Below are 22,392 nucleotides of genomic sequence, written 5' to 3'. Positions count from 1 at the left end.
CACGCCTCACGTTTTATTTCATCCCATTTTCTTCTTTCTCTCGCGCGCACATGGAGGTAGTGGGTTCGAATCCCACGCCTCTCATTTAAATTACCGGATTTATTCCCTTCTCCTCTTCCCCCAGGTCTCATGTTCGATTCCCCCAGCACCCATTTCTTTTTCTCCTTTTTTTTTCTTCCCAGCGAAACTTGTAGCTAAGGGGTTTGATTCCCTAAGCCCCCATTTCTTTTCCTTTCTTTTTTTTCCAGCGAACCAGAAGCTAAGGGGTTCGATTCCCCTTAGCACCTTCCCTATTTTTTTTAAGCATGCTGTAGTGAGGTCCTGGGTTCGATCCCTGCAGGCCTCACTTATTATAATTATTTTTTTCAGTTTCTTTCACAGATGAGGTCTTGGGTTCGATTCCCATTGACCTCACTTAATTTATTTATTTTAAAAACTCAGAATTTGACACTTTTGAAGGGTACAAAAATCTGGAAAATTTTGTCCTTCTCCAACCATTTTTAGGTGCATTTTTTCATAAGTTTAATAGCTATAAGATGGTTATTCAATTCACTATACTTCATCATAATGAACATCACATTGTACACCCATTACACACAATAAATACACAACTTATACACCCCAAAACAGTGACTAAAACACTGCCCTATACACACCTATACATCAACTTTTTCGGTCATATTTTGATGATAATTATTGTGATTTTCCGCACATAAACACATTCGTATTTAATTTAAACACATCATTCATGCAAAAATCTAGCAGCACAACATACCCCTCCTACAAATTCGTTAGGGAACTAAGGACAAGGACATACGAAGGGGAACAACCTTAGTTTCAAGAGTTTAAGAAACGCTCGAAAGAAAGTACTCTTGGAGAAAGAATTCCATGAGAGAAACCCATACCTTTTGATATTGTTCAAGAGTGGAGTTGCTGTCCGGAAACTCCTCCAAATCACGACCAATTTACTTCAACTTACACCTCACTCGACGAACCTCTCTTAGCCTTGACGTTTTGATTACTTTGTCTTTTAATTAAAAATTCTTGTGAGTTCTTCAAGTGTGAATAACTCTTGATTTATTTTCAGTTCTTGAAATTGTTTTTGGCAGAAACCAATGTGAGAGAGACATATGGAGAACGTGAGAGAGAGAGAGAGTGTGTGTTATTAGGATTAGGAGACTAAATCAAGACTTAGTCAAATAGGATTTAAATTAGATTAATACAAATCTGATTTATTTTAATTAATACGTGAAAGGACCATTATGCCCTTAAAATTTCAAATTTTTAATTAATAATTAAATCATTTTAAGTACCTATTTATTCAAATTTTTTTATTATTATTTTTTTTTCGGATCGTTACATTGATGGAGGATATTATGGAGAAGAGATGCAAGATCCAAAAGATTATGTGAAGAAGGTGGATAAATTTATTTTCTTAGAATTCAAGGGAAGGGGGAGATTTATTGGGTTTTATTTGCCCTGAATTTCTTACCATAAATAGGTTTTCCTTTTAACAAAAGGTTTTCGATTGGCTAGTCCTTTTATGGTAGGAAAAAGGTTTAGGACTCTATGAATATAGGCTTGTTCCTTCTAACTTAATCAGCATTAATAATATAGTCTTAAGGGCTTTGAGAGTTTTGGTTAGGGGGAGAATTTGCGGGTCACGAGTTTGATACGTTATCACTTGAGTGAACCTCCTATGTATTCTGAGTGAATTAGTTGAGGTTGTTTCTCTCTCTATTTTTTACTCTCATGTTTATGTAGTGGATTACTCATATCCTTTATGAACGTAGGTTGATTGATCAAACCACGTTAAATCTTTGTGTCTTTTGATATATTTCTCGTTTGTCTTCTTACTCGTGGTGTTTCGAGGTTTACTTTGCTAGCTTCTGCATTAAAACTAACTATTTTCGATCCTAACAAAGCCTTTCGCATTCGCGGAGGTCAGGCTAACTGACACTCCACATTCTTGAGGCTTTCTCCATGTTTGCAGTGGGTTTTTATCGAGTTGGTCACGACCTCAAGCCTCGGGCTCCGCGATCACAATGGGTTGTTGGGACTAGCTTTTTAAATAAGACCAGTTTTGTAAACAGCCCGACATCAGCATTTGTTTTGGCAATTTTGGGAGCTAGGGAGCTCCAAATCAATCCTAAGTGTTGGAGGTTCGCTTTGATCGTGGTTATGTGTTAGCGTGGTCGGGAAGTGTCGGGGTCTCTTTGATTGAGGTAATTTCTGCTCCAAATTAAGGAGCTGCCCAACTCTCTTAGGTGTTCTTTAATGGTAAATATATATGCATGTGTTTGTTTAGGCTTTTACGGGCATGAAATTGAGTCCAGTTTGGGACACGAGATCGCTTATTCATTTAGGACTTTTATATGGAGTTAAGTTTGGAATTGTCAGTGTGTGTCCCACATTTTTCGTTTTAACTCGATTTTTTATATGTTTCCAATTATTGCAAATTTAGTGTCTAAATATCGGTAATGATGTTGTGATGAATATCATAATAGTATGACAATGTTTTGGAATAAGATAGCTCTTATGCATTGGATTCAAAGCATGCAATCAGCTTTGAGGTAAGCTTCGGTTTACTTTCTCGATTTAGCTTCTTAGATAATACTTTAGTATATATTTTATGTGATTTTGGATTGTATATCCCTGGTATTTAGCTTCCCTCTTGTTATTCAATTTTTTTTTTAATTCTGTAGGAGCTTCAGACCTTCTGTAGGTGTGGGCATCCTTAGTTTAGACTTGTAGGCTCGCTTGTGGTATAGATGATTATGTTTATCCTTGTAAGGATTGATACTTGAGGTCTTAGGCTAGGTTTATACCCTAAATGCTTTCGGTTCTGTTTTATCGCCCTTGTAGCAATGAATTGCTCCCGGTAAGGATTTTTAATAACACTCAAATTACTCTCCATAACGATTAGAAGAGTAAGTGGTCATTGTCAATAAAATTACCCAATAAAGAGTCGGGGTCAAATCCAACAAGGAGTGCTGTAAGGATAAGAATTCAAAGAGGAAAATAAAATACGACTAATTCATTGTAGCAATTGAAGCAAGAGGGTGGATTATTCCACCAAATTTAATCACGAAAATTTGGAATCGGATATGAACTAACTAAAGAAAACAGGGATTTAGACAAATTTAGATTGAATCTAGGAGTGTGCGGGATTGCACTGATGTTAACTAGGGATAAATCTCAACAACCATGAATAAGTTGCGTAATCATTAGTAATACTAATCTTCTCTCAATAGCATTAGTTCATAGAATCTGTTTTCGGTCTCATCTATGTACTTCACAAATCAACCTAATACCTTGCTTTTGCAACTAAAATCATCTAAGTTGCACACATTGAGTTAATTACCCTCTCCTATCGGTCCTTTTCAAGCACCAATTGGAGATCTAGAGTAGAATTAAGTTAACCCCTAAATTAAGTTCATAGATGATAAGCAACTCAAATCCATGGTTGAACAGTAATAAAACATGGCAAGGAAAAAGACCCACTAATTTAAATCTAACACTCGACCCCATAATCACACCCCTAGAACTTAGGGTCTTAGCCACATATCATAAAAGGCAAAGAAATAATTATACCTAGGATGTTACTAACTATCAATATGTTTGAAATTAAACAATAATCTTCAACACCCACTTCATTTTCAACCGTTAGTTGTCGATTAGAAGGTAGTGTTGATAATTTGTCCAGTAACATGGTAAGAATGTGAGGATTTATAAAAATTAAGGATTTTAATCATGATTGGGATTTCTACCCATAACTCGATGGACGTTTTTCCGATGTGATAATGTATGTGGAGTAATAACTGATTATGTTTTATTTGGAGTTAGATTTTGATTAGTCACTTGTATGTGTTGAGAGTCGATAAAGTATGTTTGATTGGTCTTCAAACATAATTTGTGGTTGATTATTGTTGGTGGACAAAGTTTGTATGAGTAAGGTGTTAAAATTATTGAATTTTGTATTTAAATGGCTTTTGATTGTGGTGTGCACTTGTAATATTCATCTGTATTTGTTATTGTTGTCCTAAGAGACAACAGAACTAAGAACATACTGAGATATGTTGAGAGATTTGAGAATATACATATTATTGATGAGTGGTTCGAGTCTGATATGAGATCACGGACGAGTGATTATGTGATAGATCTGGTACTACGCTGGTAGGTACATGAAAATCTAGAATTTGTTGCAGTTTACGACTAGTAGATTAAAGTCCTTCGCATGTGTGTATAAATGAGTGACTGTGTGAGATAGAGAAGCTATACAAGTGTGATCAATGTAGTCATAATTTCATTATTTTGAGCTTATAATGACTACATGTGTGTTTCTGGTGATTCATATGTGAAGTGATTGTTAGCATTGATTTAATGGAAATAGGATTATATATATGTTGTTTTAACAGCTTGATTTATGAGATTTAGTGTTTAAGTATGATGGTGCTAGTTTTTAGTATTTTATTGATAATTCTTGTAACTGATTTCGTTGATTTTATGATGTGCTATGAAAGGAATGATGTGATTGTTTAATTTGTTACATCGAGATGACATATTTGTAAATATAATACTGTATGATTGACTACATATTTGTAAATATAATATTGTATGATTGACTACTTTTCAGAATATGAAAAAGTATGAATGGATGAATAAATATGAAAGATATGAATAGATGATCTACTTTTGTTATATTATTACTAAATCAATGACATTTGATCATTTTGAATTTACAGAATGTGCATATTACAAGACAATATCATATTACTTTAAATTTCATTATGCTAAACATTTTTTTTGTTTCAAGATTATGTCTTTGTTCGCAAAATGGCAAGTTCTCTTTTAGGGTGTGACTTCATATTGCGTATTTTTTGTGTGTTTTGAAAGGAACGATGTGATTTCTCAGCTTGTACATCAAGGACATATTTGTAAATATAAATAACGATATTATCATTTGTCTGTTTTAAAAATAGGAAAGTGTGTCAGTGTCAAGTATGAAATGATGATCTACTTTTGTTGTATTAGTACTAAACTACTGACATTTTTTTACTTTGTTCATAATTTCTCACATTTTTTAAGTTTAAGAGATTTGTATGCTAAATTTTGTAACTAGTAATCAACATGGTTATGTAAAAGATTAATAACCTCCTCTCAAAAATCTTCAAATATTGAATTCACCTCCGTACAAAATGATAAGTGGTACTGTAACACTATCCTACCCATGTATTCATTTTTGTTCATGATGCTAACCTTCATTTAAGTATGACAGGGGATGCATATTACTATATTTTTGGCAGTATTGAGCAAAAATAAGAGTTAAATGATGACACCCTGTATCGTTGAAAAAAATATTTGGGAGTTCCACTAGCATGGCTATAATCCAAAATTTCAGATAGTATACTTTCCTCCAGTATATTTGAGACAAAATAAATAACCCCACCAGAAAGTAATTGAACTCATAACTGTGATTTGTGAACATTTCTGTTGGCATAGTCACCATTTCAACAAAGCTAAGAACAATTAAAACTCTTATCATATCGACGAAAAATCATCACAATTGATCTGCACTTCTTTTATCAGGAAATCAATGTTTTCGAGTGGAGAATCTTCAGAGATCTAATCTACAAGAACACTGCGGTTAGACGTGAAAATCAGCATCATTTTTATGTTACAGAATATTAATTTCACATAGAAATTGAAAAATCATGAAATGGACATATCAACGTAGTACAAAATGCCAGCCTTTGCTCCAACCCACAAGTTGTTCGCCTGCTCAGACTCTTCATATTCTTGTGTTGTTGCTCTGCATATTACGAGTATATGCAAAGGTCCAGTCCAATGTAGTTAAAGCCGGTTAATCAGTTGAAATCCTGAGGCGCTGCATATTTTGTTACAAAAAACGCAACTTATGTTCGGTATGCACATCATGATTATTCTTGGGCATCAAGGTCAGGCTTCGATGGGTATTCAAGACCGTGAAGAGCAGGTATCCGTCTTAAATCTTCTTCAGAGTAAGCAGGAATGAACCAATACCGTTTGTCCAAACCAAACACCTGATTCGTATAATACAACATTAGAATGATAAACTGAAAGGGATGTAACATTTTTTATGAAAATAACACAGATCACAACTTGTAAAATGACATAGGAAAGACAAGCAAAGGTAATTAGCTGTCATATTCAAAACTAGTTTTTGCAGTCCAATCCAAATGGTGCCCTGATAAGTTTTCTCGAGACGAGTAAACTTGAGAAAGTAGTCCAAGTTTACTGGGTAGTCCAGTCCGACACTCGGTCTTATACAGCAGCGTACTAACCAGTAAAATATAACTGAAAAATGACAGGCATGTGATAGCTTTCTCATGTTTATTCATTTAAATAAATAACCAAAATAGCAAAAGGTAAAACAAAAGCTGTACTCTTTTTAAGACAAAAACCTCCAGTTAATGACAGATCAGGCACGAGAATTTCAGGACCGTCTTTTCCTTGTATTTCTGTGTGAAGTTTGATTTGATATTCTATTCCTTGATAAGGTTCTTTGTTAAGCTTGTATCAGTAAAGAACCAAAGACAGCATACTAGAATGTTGGCTTTGAGAGAATTTTTTGATGTTGCTGGTAGACATGATGAGACCCATGGATTCTGAGAATAAAGTTACAACACTGCGGGAACAAAGGCATTAAAAATGAAGTAACATAGGAACTGGTGTTAAACAGTGTGGTAAGAGATTTGGGAACACCAGGGTGAGTAGACAGCAGAGGAGCATCGGAGAATAGAAATGGTCTACAAATATGACACACGTGTATAGATCTAACCAGTACATCCAACTTTTTAGTATGTTCAGTGTAATTACGAAGGATTCATACAAAAAGTTGCCCTACAATGTCACATTGTTTTGACAGAAGAGTAAATTGTAACACAGAAAAATGAAGGACTGCATTAAGTTGCAAAATGGCTGGTTGTGATCTGTTGGAAGTGAAACTAAAGAGTAGAGAATCAGTGAGGTAGTAGCTGAACATCTTCAGGATATGCTGTAGGGCTTTGCTTGGGTATTTATCATAAGAAGTTAATACCAAGGTTTTGAAAACCTCATTGGTTACTAGGAAAACCCTGTTATCAGATTAAGAGCCACGTTAAATAGAAAAGAACATTGAATAATCCGTTCTGTTTGTAACATCCCCTCCAAACTGAATGAGCATTAAGAAAAAAAATAATTAGTAAAACCATAGCACCAAGACCATGTGATTTGCTAACTTTTACTTTAAATAAGCCAAAACATATTTCACCTCAACACAAGGCCTACTCAAGATGTTTCATATAATCATCGAAAATACCTACTCAAATAGTTAAAATACAAAAAACTAAGTATGAAAATATGGACTAAAAATTGTCTTCCCGTGTTCTCAAAAAAAAAAAAAACTGAATAAAATTTTCTTTAAAAAAAACATATGCATTTTTTTTACAAGGGAAACTCGCAGCCGCTACCCTTTGGATGCGCATGGGTAAAAACTCTCACTCCAATACAATAGCTCGCAAACCACATAGGAGAGGTAACCCGCACCAAGCCCGTGCGACGAGCTCAACCCAGAAGGCGAACCCCTTGTAGTTGAACTGTTGTAGAGTCCAAAGCTCCATCAAAGAACAACTTCCTTGTACATAAAATTACTCTCATTTGTATAGTGCATAAGTTAATTTTGTCATGAATATTATTTACTTTTTTCCAAAATATTATTTCAGCTTATTTGAAAAAGTGTTTGGCCATGAAAAATTCCAAATACAACTTGAAGTTGTATTTGAAATTTGGAAAACAACAAAAACCTTGTTTTCACTTTTACTTTTTTCATTTCTGAACTTATTTTTTCAAAAAAATCCTAACAGAGATTCATCATAAAACGCTAATTAAATTATATTCCATGTTCAAATAATATTTATATTAAAAATACATTTAAATTCTAAATATTAACTGCAAAAACTATGACCAAACACAACTTCAACTTTGGAAATTTCAAATAAAGTGAATTTTTTTGTTTTCATGATCAAATGCCTAGAATATTTTTCTTTCATTCAACTCTCTTTCACTACACTAATTCAAAATATAAACACAACATAATACTTCTCATCCACTTCTCATATTTTTCATATATTACAATACAAAGAAGAAACATCCTTTATACATGTGTGGATTTCTTGCACAAGTAAATGTCAAGAAAAAGGATAGTTATTTGAGGTGTAGTAGAGTAATTAGTAGGATATAATGTGGAGAACATGTCATTGTGGCTACATGAGTTACAAAGAATAATGACAGTTTATAACACCACTTTTTACACTTTATCCCCTAATTATCATGACATGCACTTTAATAATTTTATTTAATATTAAAATGTACATAAACACCAAAAATTCCCCTACTCGTTTTAACCGTCAAATAAAAATATTAACGTGCATAATAATCAACGGGTATATAGTGGAGAAAGTGGTGTCATTATTCTTAGTAACTCATGTAACCACTATGACAGGTTCTCCACATTATATCCTACTAATTACCCCACTAGACCTCAAATAACTATCCATTTTCCAAAAACACCAATAGATGATCTATCCAAAATGGTTTTTCTAGAATTCACGTTGAACTTGACTCTCTAGTGATAACTCATATGCTGATCAAAGAGGACTCTTGCAACTTGAAAGTCGAGCACATTGTCTGAAAGCTACCTCAAACACTTAAAGAGGACCTGAGGTTCTTTTCACTCACTGCTATAGAGAAGCTAATCAGGTTACTGATTTTTTTTCGCCAAGATTGCTGTTACAAGTGGCAATAGGGGCTTATATCTTCCCAGAGAAGTAAATGATCTGCTTCAACTTGATAAACGGAAACTACCCACCTCTCGGAGGAGATTTAAAAAATATAAAAATTATTAGTCAATATATTTGTGTCTGTACAGATAGAAATTATATATAGGCTATTTCCTTCCTTCAATATAAACTTTTGTAGACTTGAGGCAAGATTTCATGTTCCCCTCTAGTCGTGGTAAGTTCTTTGCCTATTAATATAACATGGTAGGGGTCAAGCCAAACTCCCACACCTTAAGCTCACAACCTAAGGTGATGACTTGTAAAATATATATTGTCTTTTTCTTTTCTCAGATCAGTCTATTTTCTAGTGAAATATGAAAAAATGTTTTTACATGACATTCTAAAAGAAAAGGAGAATAAATCCTCTCTATATATATTATGTATGCAGGACTAGAATATTTATCTTCCACTTCTTCGTGTCTATATTTTTCCAAATGATAAGAATGAAAGAAACATCAATAACTAGCTAGCTTATGTTTTCGCTCCTTGCTTAAGAAGCTAAGGAGAGGAGACAATAATGGTAGATTTGTAGGGATAAGTCACGTGAAAAGGCACATTTTCTGTTTGAAGCTGTTAGTTTTATGACAGAAAACTAAGAGAGGTGTAACTTGTAACTTCTAGGATAGTTCAAGGATGTTACTTATTCATTATTACAATATAAGGATGTTTTTAAGTTTGGATTATAGTTAAGGGATGTTTTGGGTCATTTACTCCCCCTTCGCCCTATTCTACTGGCCCAGTTACTTTTCAAGTTTTATTATTCAAGAAAAAAAAGATATCGCTTACGACCTATTTCATTTCTTTTACGATTTTCATGATGTTTCATACAAAAGTAGTTTTATTTGTGTTGTTCCTGTAGTTCTAAAGAAAAATATTACTTTAAAAAGAAGTATACTAATAATCAATGTTAAACCAAATCTAGTTAACCCAAGTAAACCGGATAAAGTTGTATAACAAGTGAAAAAGATATAATGGTAAGGAGGTAGTGAGGTAGCAAACACATCATTCTGTTAGAACATATTCTCCTACTGACCATTTTCATTTTATTAATTTCATAAAATAACTGCAAACACTGTATTGAAGTGGCATCTAATATGAAGGCTTAATGTATGCTTCTTATATCATAAAGAGGATGAAAGCATATATCAAGACCCAAGAAAAGGGTAGAACTAGAAAGTAAAGATAAAGGAACAGAAATTGCAATTTATTTTCTACCCACTATTCTACGATTATATTTCAATCACGAAACTACATCTGTCAATTAATCATTGCTATGAGATGTAGGTAATGTTTCATAAACGCGCCTGAGATCAAGGTCCTATGTACATGGCATATCGTTTCCACACTGGTTTGCACTTCTCCACCCTTTGTAAATGAAGCTTCCTTGTTTCCCCATTCTCTACTACCATGAAGTTTAGGTTCTTCAATAATTTTTTATTTTACCATGGGCATTTAAATTAGCTTCCAAGTATTTATATCTCAGAATAAACATTGAGTGTCAGTTGCAATTGAATGTTCTCTTTCATATTTAACTAATGTTTTTTGTTGTGTCACATTCAAACCATAACTTCCAAAGCAACTTCATAAATCTGATACTTATTATAATATTCATACCTAAGAATTTAGATGAGACTGCACCATTACTTAGAGAAGCATCTATCTTTTCTTTCATACTGAGAGCAACCTACCATCAGAAATAAATAATAAATAAGGCAATCTTGTGCAGTCATCTAACCTGTTCAAAGTTCCTCTTACGCCCAAGATCATAACGCCATTTAGGACTGGTCTTCTTCTCATAAGCCTGAAAGTAAGACAACCCATTAAATGTGTGCAGAAAAGAAAGATACTTTTCCAGACCAAAGAACAAGAGAGAAAGATTCTACAAACTGGTTTTGCCTCAAGACTAAAGAGCTGTTTGCACAGTACAAATGATGTTTCAGATCACTAGGCGTTCCTTAGAAAGGAAAACACTTAACATTCAACATAAGGAATAAGAAAAATGGAGTACCTCAATGGTCGTGGTGTTACCAGACACCAATGATATGTGCATAATCAGAAATCCCAAAACGCTCAAAGCAAAAGCAAGGTTTAAGACTGCGATGCACAAGAAATGTAGAAAAATTAAGAAAACCAGTGTCTTCATAAAGAAATCACAGGTAGCAAGTTCACCAAGACAATCCCCAGACCATACCAAAAGCAAGGAAAGTAGTCGCAAGAGTGCCAGGAGTCCCAGGTATCTCTCCATCACTGAAGAATGCAATAAATTGTGGCAGTAATGATAAAGTGACAACAGTGGTCTCAAGGAATGTATAGAACTGCAGTAAGAGAAGGTTCTAATTAGTTGAGGAAAAGACGGTCATTAAATTACTGCAATGCGACGAAAATACCAGGACAGTTGTTGTTAAGTATTCATACATGCATAATGATGCATACAACATCAATTGACAGGCACCAACAAGGAAACTGATTCCACTCTCACAGAAATAGCCAGATGAATTTTGGAAATGATAAGGTCATATATGAAACAATATCAGAATAAGTTCCTTAAAAACAATTATCACTATGGTCGCTCAGATACTGTATGCAGGCATAGTGCTAATATCGCAGTTGATGCTTAGTATTGGTTCTTGCATGACTAGCAGCATGTCATTCAAGAAACTCCTACTATGATTGTACAGGTGGCGGAGCCACAGTACTAGCTACAGTTCCGTATAACCTGTAGCCTTGACTCAAACCCTGTATTTTGAGTTAAAAATTCATTTAGTATGTATAAATAATTTATTCAGAACCTAGCAAGTAAAATAGAATGTGGTCTAGAACGCATAAACTAAAAACATTGGCTCTGTCTCTGATTGTACGTAGGAGGTAATGATGGCTTGCAAAGGTCTCATGGGTAGATATGATTTCTAAAGCAACAGAACCATGTGTGACACTCGCCCCAAAAAATATCAAAAGAACTAACAAAAAAAAACAATATACTAAGACAAATACTGATATATATGAACATCATAATCACTCCACTTGACATACAAGCAATAACATAGGAGACTTTTAGATTTTTGAAATTAATAACATAGGAGATTTTAAGACAACAACAACAACATACCCACTGAAGAGACTATTGCATCGAAAAATATATATATATAATGTTGTTCTCTCTCCATCTAAATTTATCTGTTTACTTTCCTATTTAGTATGTTACAAACAGAATGTTATCTTTTGATGACCAAAAAAAAGAATGTTATTATTCTACATTTAGGAAGTTTTTCATTCCACCATTCTCATTTTATCATTAACGACAATCCCTCATAAGAATGACATGGGATGTTTAAGGGCACTGGAAGGGTAGGGTACTTTTTTGGAATGTTTATACACCTTTACTCGTCTCAGACCACAAGAATTCAAAAGTCCTGTTTCCATTCTTAAACTTCATAACCAATTAAAACTATGACTCATAAAATGAGAAGGAATATTATTTAAATAGGCATAGCTTGCTTATGTATTCTTTGAAGAATATAAGAGAGCTAAGAGGGAAGCTAATAGGGCCATAACTTGTTGGGAAGCCCAGATGGCTTGTACCAGAAGCTAGAGATACGAGAAGAGGAGAAAGAAACGTACAAATTAGCTCACATGAGAGAATAAGAACTTAAACAGTTAAACTAGGTAGTGTATTAAAAATGATTCTCTTTTGACGAGAGATAATAAGATCAAGGAGAGGAGGAGACTATGGTCAATTTTTCAACTTAAATCACGAAGATAAGCTTAAAGATCTCCAAACATTTGTACACGATAAATACTTCAGCTGCACTCTTAGAACTAACAAGTCTAAAGTAGACATTGCCATGAAAAATATGATTAGGAAAGCCTATGGTCTCAATGGTAGGTATCTTGGAGAGGTGGAGTAGTATGGCTTACCAAACTATTTAATGTTATACTAAAAAGTGGTAGAACACTTGATGAGTAGAGAAAGAGTACCCAAATTCCAATGCAATTCAAAACTTTGTGAAGCATCGTGGCATTAAGCTTATCAACAATAAGATGAAACTGCTTAAAAGAGTGATAGAGCACAGATTTAGGGACACTACAAGTGTAACAGAAAACTGGGTTGTATTTATACCAGATAGATCTACAACAGATGGTATTTTATTTTGTTAATACTAGTTAGCAAAAATTCGCGAGAAGAAAGATTTAGACATATTGTTCATTGCCTTATAGAAAGCATATGATTTAGTAATAACAAAAGTTATTTAGTGGGTGTTGGGGAAGAAGGCAACTTATATTAAATATAAATCCCATAACAAATATTCATAGAGAAGTCATCACTAGTGTGAGAGCAGTAGTACTAGAAGATAGAAAGAAGTTCTCAATTTTCACAACCATGAGTTAACATAGAGATCGACATTAAGCATGTACTTATTTACAGTAGTTATAGATGGACTAACACAATACATTTTAATATACCATTATGCATGTTAATTGCTTACAATAGTGTGTGAATTGATGAAACCAACGAAGTGTCATCAAAAGTTTGAGTGGTGGAGAAGCACTCTAGAGAGTACTATAGATAAAAACAGCCTAAGCTAGCCCTTGATTTCCAAAAAGACACTTAATGTTTGTGGGGTTCCTAGTACACATCCCCCATCCGAACAACTTCTACATGGTGTTAGTGCCCCCCTTTCTCGGGCAACCCAATTACCCAATTTAAAGAATGGAAGTGTTTGTCACGAACAGTCCTTGCTCGCCATGCGCAAATTTCATTAAAAAAATTATTTTTCCTTCTTAGTTATACTTTCCTTATATTTATCCACAGTCGGGGTCAGGGGCAAGAGGAAGGAGTGGTACGTGGCTTAAGGGGTCTCTTAGTCTGATAGTAGGGTCTTGGAGCATAGGGTCACTGACAGGAAAATCCATAGAGCTAGTGAAGATTCCCAAGAAAAGGAAGATTGGCATTGCTTGTATCCAGGAAAGCTATCGTCATCTGTTGACGCTATAAATATGTTCAGAATCTAGCAGCCAATACTACTAAAAATTCAAAAATCATGATGACTTACCAGGAAGAGAAGGAAATACTTGTAGTTTAATGCTCCAACACAGTTGACAACCCACACACAATGATGGTCCATCTTCAGCACACACCTTCCACCTAAAACAGGGAACCAGACAACTCAATCTCAAACTAAAAACTTTAATCAAAATCATCATTTAGGTGAAAAAAACAAGAACTCACAAACGGAACAGTGATGGCATCGAGGAGGTTTTAACTGGTTGCACTTCCTACAAAAACGTATTCTGGGATTCCCTGAGTCAGCTGGTGAAGCCCCAAATTCTGATGTGGTTAACGGATCAGTTTCCCCTCTTTCTTCATCCAACTCTGGCCTCCAATTAGGAGGCACACTACCAGGATCAGTAAAAACAACAGAAAAGTAGCACCACAGAAGCATCACCAACTGCAATCATCACAAATATTTACTTTTTAGCTACTTAATATAAGTTCCACTCCATCCATAATCCCACTCAGCTCTGACAACAAGATGAATTTGAAGTCTCTCAAACTTTTCTTTCTAAAATCTCCCGTAATCTGTCTACTTTATGTTGAAGCCATCATCCACATTATCCACAGGACTCGAAAAAAACTACTTTCGATTCCTCAAGCTCCAACTTAACAAATTTCCTACAATTGTATGTTTGAACCGCCCATAAAAACCCAAATATAAATTTTCAAAAAATGGAAATACGTTAAACACCCATAAATCATCAATTTTATAAACAAAGTACCAGAATTTGGGAGAAAATGAAATTACCAGACAATGGAATAATACAAGTACTGAAAGAGCAATGAGGACATCAAGGAAACCACCACTACTGGCAAGGGAAGGACCATAGTTTGTTAAAACGACGGCGTAATAGGTAACTCCAACAACACCCAAAACCAAAAGGATCATGATCGAACCAAGCCCTCGCAAAGCAGTACAGAATCTGAATACGTTCCATGCCATTACAGCTCCCGATCTATACATAATATATCTTTAACAAAAATACACCCAAAATGGGTTTTTTGTATAACAAAATTGGTGTGAATTTTCTTGAGTAATTATTTAGGGTTTATGGATTCTAGGTATGTAAAGTGGAATCCATGGATGGATGATAGAGTGAAATAGTGAAGGAGGAGGAAAATTGAGATTATTGAAACCAAATTAGATGACTTGTAGTGGTCAAAGTTAGGAAAATTTCAATACTAATTTAAGATAGAGGTCTATTAAGGCAATTTAATTAATTATATTATACTATATTAGAAGAAAGAACAATTTTCCAATTTTCATTGGTCATGGGTGATAACAAAAATCATCTAGAAGGTCATGCTATATTGGCTCTTGCATGTGCAAATAACCTACTCCAATAAAGATTATTTAATTATAAGTCAAAACTACTACATATAATGATGCAATGATTTTTAGTTTCTACCTCTCCCAATAATGACTATAACCAACCTCTTGCATCTCATCTCTTATGTACTACGTTTGCGCATCTATTTATCATTATAAACTAAAATTAAAATCAAAATCAAGATCTAAAGAGCAAATAAAGAGATTATGTTTCATCGGATCTCTAAAGCATATCGATCGTGATGCAATATTAATGATCGACAACCACACAAGTCCATTTTTGTAAGTGCATATCCATTTACCTCCAAGTTTTTCATTATTTTATACATATATTCACTTTGATCCATGTGAGATTTGACGAAACTCTACAAACGCTTCTCGATCACTATTCACATGTTCGGTGGCCTTTGAGTCTACAATCCACATAAAATACGTTTCAGTTTAGGGTTGTTCAAATCGAACCGAAAAAATGTTAGTGATTTATCAGTATTGAGTTATTGATTTAGCGGTTATGATAAGGATTTTGATTTCTTTTGTTATCAGATTATCGATTCTTAACGGTTTGAGGTTTTTTCTTAGCGGGTTAACCGATATCCCGATAGTAAATTAAATAATTATATTTATATCATTTTGTATATAAAGTCCTTGAATTAGAGTTTGGTTTTCTACTTTTATTTCTGCTAGTCATAAACACTTGGTTATTCTACAATATAAAAGTGTTTGCTTTTAAACAAAATGTAACTTGTGAACTCATGTGCTTGGTTCATTTGGTTTGTCACCTTATTTCTAAGTGATTTACAATGTCTTTTGTGTCAAATCTTAATAGTTAAACCGATAACCAAACCAATAACGATCAAATATCGATAAATCACAATAAATGATAAGTCAATATCTTAATGGTTTTATAACCGTAGCATCTCTACAAACTGATAAACTTCAAAAATGTCTTCAGATACTATCATTATCTCAATCTCATTATATCGAAAGAGTATTGGATAAGTTCAAGTACTTGGATTTCAACGATGTCAAAACTTCAATTGACTTAACCTTTACATTTCAAAAGAATGAAGAAGAAAGTTAGTCTCAATTGTGTAGAAATTTCATGTCTAGAATTAGAGAAATCAAAAATTGTATTGATGAAAATAATGTTCAGTTACAAGCTCCCTAGATAGACAGAATTGTAGAGTCTTAAGTTACTATACTTAGAGCCCTACACAATACATAATACTACCATAATAATAAAACAATATAAATAATTTAATTCTAGTTGTAATAGAATACTAGTCGTACTCTAATCCTAGTCGTACTATAATCATAATTAATATAAATAGTTTAATCTTAGTGCGACTCTAATTCTATAAAGTGTTGTAAACTCGTCAGTTAGTTTTGTTGGACCTGTTCCATTGACATGTTCCAATCGTCATCTTCCTTCTTCAACACTTGTTGTAGACATGTCAGTCAGCTGCGTTGGACATGTTCCATTGTCAGTTTCCTTCTTCTTCAACAAATTGAAATATGCAGAGTGTTGGAAAGTTTGATGTATATTATCAATTGTACACGACTAGATATAACATGTGTTATTATCAAGTTGATTCAGTTCACTACTAATCCTAATCAAACTCACTAGATGGCAATGAAACATATGTTGGGGTGTCTGAAACATACACAACACAATGTTTTGCATTATAATAATTAGGTTGAACCCATCGGTAGCCCCCTTAAGTTGGAATCAATTTTCACTTAGACATCTCAACTAGGCTTTGTTCATTTTAGACACCTCATGTTGAGTCCCAAATGTCATTTTTACACTTTTTGCTGACTTGACATGTTCTGTGTGTTCCACCCATTTTGAGCGCGTGAGGGTTTTTTTTGTATTCTTTCTTTCTTCTTCTTCTTCACTTTTTAGCCCTACCACTTAATTCCACCTTCCATCGTGAAAATTCATGATAAAAAAACCTTGCAAAGTATGAAAAAATTAAATAAAAAATAATCACACTAATTTTAAAAACGTTTATAAGAATAAAATTTTTAAAAATCATCACACTAATTTTGAAAAGATTTAGAACAAGATACACATTATTTTTCAAAAAAATTAGAAGTATGTCATATATAATTTCCAAAATCAATTAAGAAAAAACCTAAAATCTAATGATTTTTTTTAAAAAAAAATGGAAGAAGAAATCAAGAAAACGGTTGTAGAGTTGGGGAGCAAAAGGGGCGTAAGGCGGATAGGGTAGGGTTGGGGTGGGATGGTAGAAAATATGTAATTTTATTTATTTATTTTTTTTGCTGAAAAAAATTAGTTATTTTTTAATAATTTATTTTAAAATTATTATTTTTACATTCAAATGACACATGCCAACTTTTAATTAGTCATCATATCATACGCTTAGCTGATTGACAAAAAGGTGTCAAAATGACATAGCAGACCCCTACTTGAGGTGTTAAAATGAACAATACCTACTTGAGGTGCCTAAGTGAAAACTGGTGTCAAATTTAAGGGGTTGCCAATGGGTTCAGCCTAATAAATATCTTACCGTGATTGAATGATATAGTGATGCAAATTGGATCACCGGGTCAAATGAAGTAAAATTCATAAGTGATCATGTGTTTACACGTGGTGGATGAGCAATCTCTTGAAAATCATCCAGACATGTATTGCTCGCTCCACAATGAAATCTGAATTTATCGCTTTAGATAAGGCAGTGAAGAAACTGAATTGCTTTGGAATTTCTTAGTGAATATTTCATTCTGGCCCAAACCTGTAGGACATATATGCATACATTGTGATAGTCAATTAGCAATAGATAAGGTAGGAAGTGTCATTTACAACGGAAAGTCTCGTCATATACGATGGAGACATAATACCATAAGATAACTACTCTGTAGTGGAATTATAACAATTGATTGTATGAAGTCAAGCGATAATGTGTCAGATCTATTAAAGAAAGACCTAGTTAGAGAGGCAGTTGAAACATCATCTAATGAAATGGGATTTATGACAGAGGATAAGTCATCATGACTGTAACTCTATCTATCAGACTAGAGATCCGAAGAGCAGATTCAAGGAGAAAAATAAAGTTGTGACTGACGGTTCGACATTGTCAATCAACTCAATCCATTCTCATGATGAAGACAATGTTATAGGAATGAGGTAAAACACTAAGGTTTGTTAATGAGTTAATTAAGCTTAAAGTTTTTAACGTTTTGCTAAGTTTGGTAGACTTGACCAAATATTATATCTAGGCAATGACAACGTTAGAAATCACCTATGTGAGTGTGAAGTGTACGACGCTTCAAAGAGAATTATTGTCAAAAGTCTATTCTCTATACAATCAAGAAATCAGGAGGTGTTCATGGGTGAAATGAACACAATCGTAAGAACCATAAACGGTAAATGATTAATTATGTGACATATGGTTGTGTAGGTATACACCAAAGTTTGAACGGTTCAAAGATATCGCATCTATCGATTAATCGAGTATATTCGACACATGTTCCCTTGAAAAGTTCAACGAGAAACCTACTTATCCATATGCAATTGATCCTTGCTTGTAAAGTACACACTCGTCAGTGTATTTCTTTATGTTATGACTATTCCCCATTAATGTGGGGGATTGTTGGTATAGAAAGAGTTAATGGGAAATGGAGGGAAAATGAAAATAGGAACTGAAAAAGATTCTCTTATGCTTTAAAAAAGACATTTCTCCCTCATTGGTGGTGGAAAAAAATTAAAGTGTTTAAATCGAGAAACATTTCTACTACTTGTCAAAAGGGTTGGAAAGAGGAATCCCATCATGTTGTCGTCTTTGCTCGCTCGGTTTCGGCTTTAGCTTTGGAAAATGATCGATCGAGAGATTATTTTTTAGACCAAGTTTGTTTTATTTGTTTATTTAATTAACTGAATTAAATTAAATGGCCAAAATATTTTAATTATTTAATTAATTAACCGAAACGACTTGACCCGACTTGAATTCGCGCGACCCATTTTATTTAAAACTTTTTCCCATTTTATTTGAATTTTCCGCCATTGGAGATGACTGTTTTGAAAGGTTGCAACTTTCAGGAACAACCATGACCGTTTGAAAGACTGCAAACTTTCATGAATGGTTGCAACCTTTGGGAATCAGTTCCTCTTGACTATAAATACACTTGATTCCTCAGACTTATACTCACGAAATTTCTGACTTCTTCTTCTTATGCACAAATTTATTTATGTACTTTACTGTTGTTGAGTGGCTCGATGACACCAGAGTTTTTGGTATCAATACACTAATGATTGATCGTCTTACCCTGAGAGGATATTTTCCAATTCAGATCCCAAATACTAGAGGAGAACAATTTCCTTAAGGGGACACTGTGTATTCAGTCGGCTTGATCATATTTTCTTTCTGTTTTATCTTTATTAAAGAAGTTTGTCGTGTAGTGTCGGCCAGAAGATAAGATGGCCATATGTAAAAGTTATGTCGGCCAATAATAAAGTAAAGGGCCACCAGTAGTTTGTCATTTTGTGTCGGCCGAATCAATATAGGCCAAGTGTAAAGTTAGTGTCGGCCATTTCTGTTGGCCTAATGTGTAAAAATATTGTATAAATAGAGGGCTTCTCCCTCAGTAATGAATAAGCTGAATAAGCTACTTACTCTCAACTCTCTCTCTTATTCTCTCTTTTCTCTTACTCTCAACTCTCTCTCTTATTCTCTCTTTTCTCTTAAAAAATCGCTTCCACCCATATACGTTGAACAAATTTTAGTTTTTTGTTAATTAATTTATATTCTTCACTGAGTGATTTAAACTTTGGAAATTTACTATTTATGCAAAGTTTTGTTATCACCAGTATTGTTTTGAAAGCATATTGCATAACAGTGAAGTCATGTGTATGTCACTTTTAGGAGTCATGTGTTCTATATTTTAGGACTAAGTTGGTTTATGCGGACTGATATGTACCATATTTTAGGACTAAGTTGGTTTATGCGGACTGATATGTACCATATTTTAGTGGAACTATTTCGTTAAGTGTTAGCCTATATATAGGCTTGGGGTTACGAAAGAAAGGATCAGTTTAATTCCATTCTTTGTTTTCTCTTTTACGTACCTACTATTTTTCTTCTTCAGTTTCTAACAGTATTCAAGAGATTCTAATGTCATTGATATAATTTTTTGTTCTTCTAACACTCCATTTGAGATTATTAGAGACAGAGGCGGATTCAGATTTGCAGAACGGAAGCACCACAACATTTATATAAGATAAAATGATCAGTTGTTTTCATTTTGGGTTACAATTAGGATTATTGATTTTTTTAATAAACAAATAAATCAAATATGCATGTAAGTAATATTTTCTGTTAGATTATTTGTGATTAGAGATAACTAAACAATTCAATTTGCATTTCCTTTTTGGAATTAGATGTCTTATTCGCCGAAACTTTGAGAATAAAAAAAGAACTTTCACATTAAAATTTGAGTTTACACATAAATCATATAATAGTATTAACATAATATATTCATATTCCATTGACTTTATGTGTCGTTGGAGATATATAATAGAGAAAGAATAAAAATTGTAGTTCCAGCCTAGTCATCTTATTTAGCAAGAAAGTCGATGAAAATCGAAATAACCTTTAAATAAAAAAAAACTCTAATAATAATATTCATCATTTTTAAAATTTATACAATTTTAAAATATTACTATTTAAATATATTCTTAATAATTTTTATTTGAAGTTCATAATTCAAAACTCATTAATTGATAAAATAACACGTTACACTATTAAGAGATTAATAATTAGTGCAAGACAAAGTAAAAAAAAAATAAAGATTGATTACTAAAAAGGGTCAATTTGAATCAATAAAGAATAGTAAATAAATAAGAAGAGAAAAAGCCCCCCTAATCTTTATTCGGATTTTCAACTATACGCTTTAACTTTACGAGAGTCCTATCACCCACCTGAATTGTCTAAAAACTGATATTATTACCTCTCTGAATGCTTAGCTGGCATAGAGAGTGTGTTTCACTCTCTTTGAGAGAGTGGAGCACGAAAAACAAATGTTAAATTTTAATTTTTAATATCTCTTTTATAAATATATGTATTTCTATTTATTTTTCCATTTTATTATCTTTCTCCATAACAACAAAGACCAAATTCTTACACCACCATTGTTGATTTCACACAAACTTGTAAACTTTCATATAAAAAATTTAGAAAAAACAATCAATTCAATTAAAGATAAAATGACATGTTTTTCAATCATCCGAAAATGAATTAGATTTGAAAAAATTAAATAATTTGGGTTTACATCAAACTCCATTGAACTTCCCAGTGAGAACATTTTTTTCCTTTTTATTGTAGATCCTTTAATTATCAATTTCATATTTCAATTAATCAATAGAAGGATTCAATCTCAATTGATCTCCATTAGTGACATTGCTAGTGCTTTCGTTTGTTCTCCCTCTTTTGCTACTCGACCATTAATCATCATTAATAGCTACCTCCGGCGAAACCCAAACCACCAACAAAACCCTGTTCTCCTCTTTCCCTCTCCTCTTATCTCATTTCGAGACTACCAACAACCACCATGAAGACCTATGCTTGTTCTCACAACAAGGTCGACAACAACAACAACAACAACAACAACAAAATCAGGCGGTTGCACTGCTCCGACCAATGAGCTCCGGCGAAGCAAGAAAAACTTCGATGAAGCAGCGATATGCATAGATTCTTTTAGATTTTTTTTAATGTTCTCCAACAAGAATTTGAAAGAATTGGGGGAAGAAGTTCCTTTAGAGATTTGAGAAATTGTGAGAGTATAAAAAAAGTCGAAAGGAATTATAAAAAAATTGAAAAAAAATACTAAATTATATGATTTTTTACCTGTAAACTCTTGAAGTTCACAGCCCAAGACAGATCTGGTTATGGCTTTTTAGTGTGTAATTATTACAGTTTTAAACAATTCAGGTGGGTGATAGGACTCTTATAAAGTTAAAGTGTATAGTTGAAAATCCGGATATAGATCAGGGGAGCTTTTGATCATTTTCTCAAATAAGAATGAATGAAGAAAGAAAAAATCTAGTCCTTTAAACACTAATGAATGAAAAAAAGAAGAAGGAACAAGCAGATTAAATAAAAAAAGAAGGAACAAGCAGATTAAATAAA

General features: G+C 33.4%; 1 protein-coding gene across 1 annotated transcript; it reads right to left on the bottom strand.

The window, feature by feature from the left end:
* Window positions 1-5,520: 5,520 nt before the first annotated feature.
* LOC107031926 (probable protein S-acyltransferase 14) lies at window positions 5,521-15,125 on the bottom strand. Its single transcript, XM_015233437.2, has 7 exons — window positions 14,660-15,125; window positions 14,086-14,305; window positions 13,910-14,001; window positions 11,050-11,173; window positions 10,867-10,952; window positions 10,594-10,659; window positions 5,521-6,062 (listed from the first exon to the last, which is right to left on the bottom strand). Exons 1-7 carry the CDS (start codon window positions 14,873-14,875, stop codon window positions 5,940-5,942), a joined length of 927 nt encoding a protein of 308 aa, XP_015088923.1. The 5' UTR covers window positions 14,876-15,125; the 3' UTR covers window positions 5,521-5,939.
* Window positions 15,126-22,392: the final 7,267 nt, after the last annotated feature.

This window comes from Solanum pennellii, chromosome 10 (genome assembly GCF_001406875.1).
Source record: "Solanum pennellii chromosome 10, SPENNV200".
Lineage (NCBI taxonomy): Eukaryota > Viridiplantae > Streptophyta > Magnoliopsida > Solanales > Solanaceae > Solanum > Solanum pennellii.
Note: the sequence above shows the minus strand (reverse complement) of the source record. Positions and strands in the feature narration are given on the sequence as shown.

Coding starts and splice junctions, on each gene's coding strand:
- LOC107031926 (XM_015233437.2), bottom strand. CDS start 14,875: ATGTATAGATCGGGAGCTGTAATGGCATGGAACGTATTCAGATTCTGT. Junction 14,002..14,085: donor ATGCCATCACTGTTCCGTTT/GTGAGTTCTTGT, acceptor TCCCTGTTTTAG/GTGGAAGGTGTGTGCTGAAG. Junction 10,953..11,049: donor GACTACTTTCCTTGCTTTTG/GTATGGTCTGGG, acceptor TGTGCATCGCAG/TCTTAAACCTTGCTTTTGCT.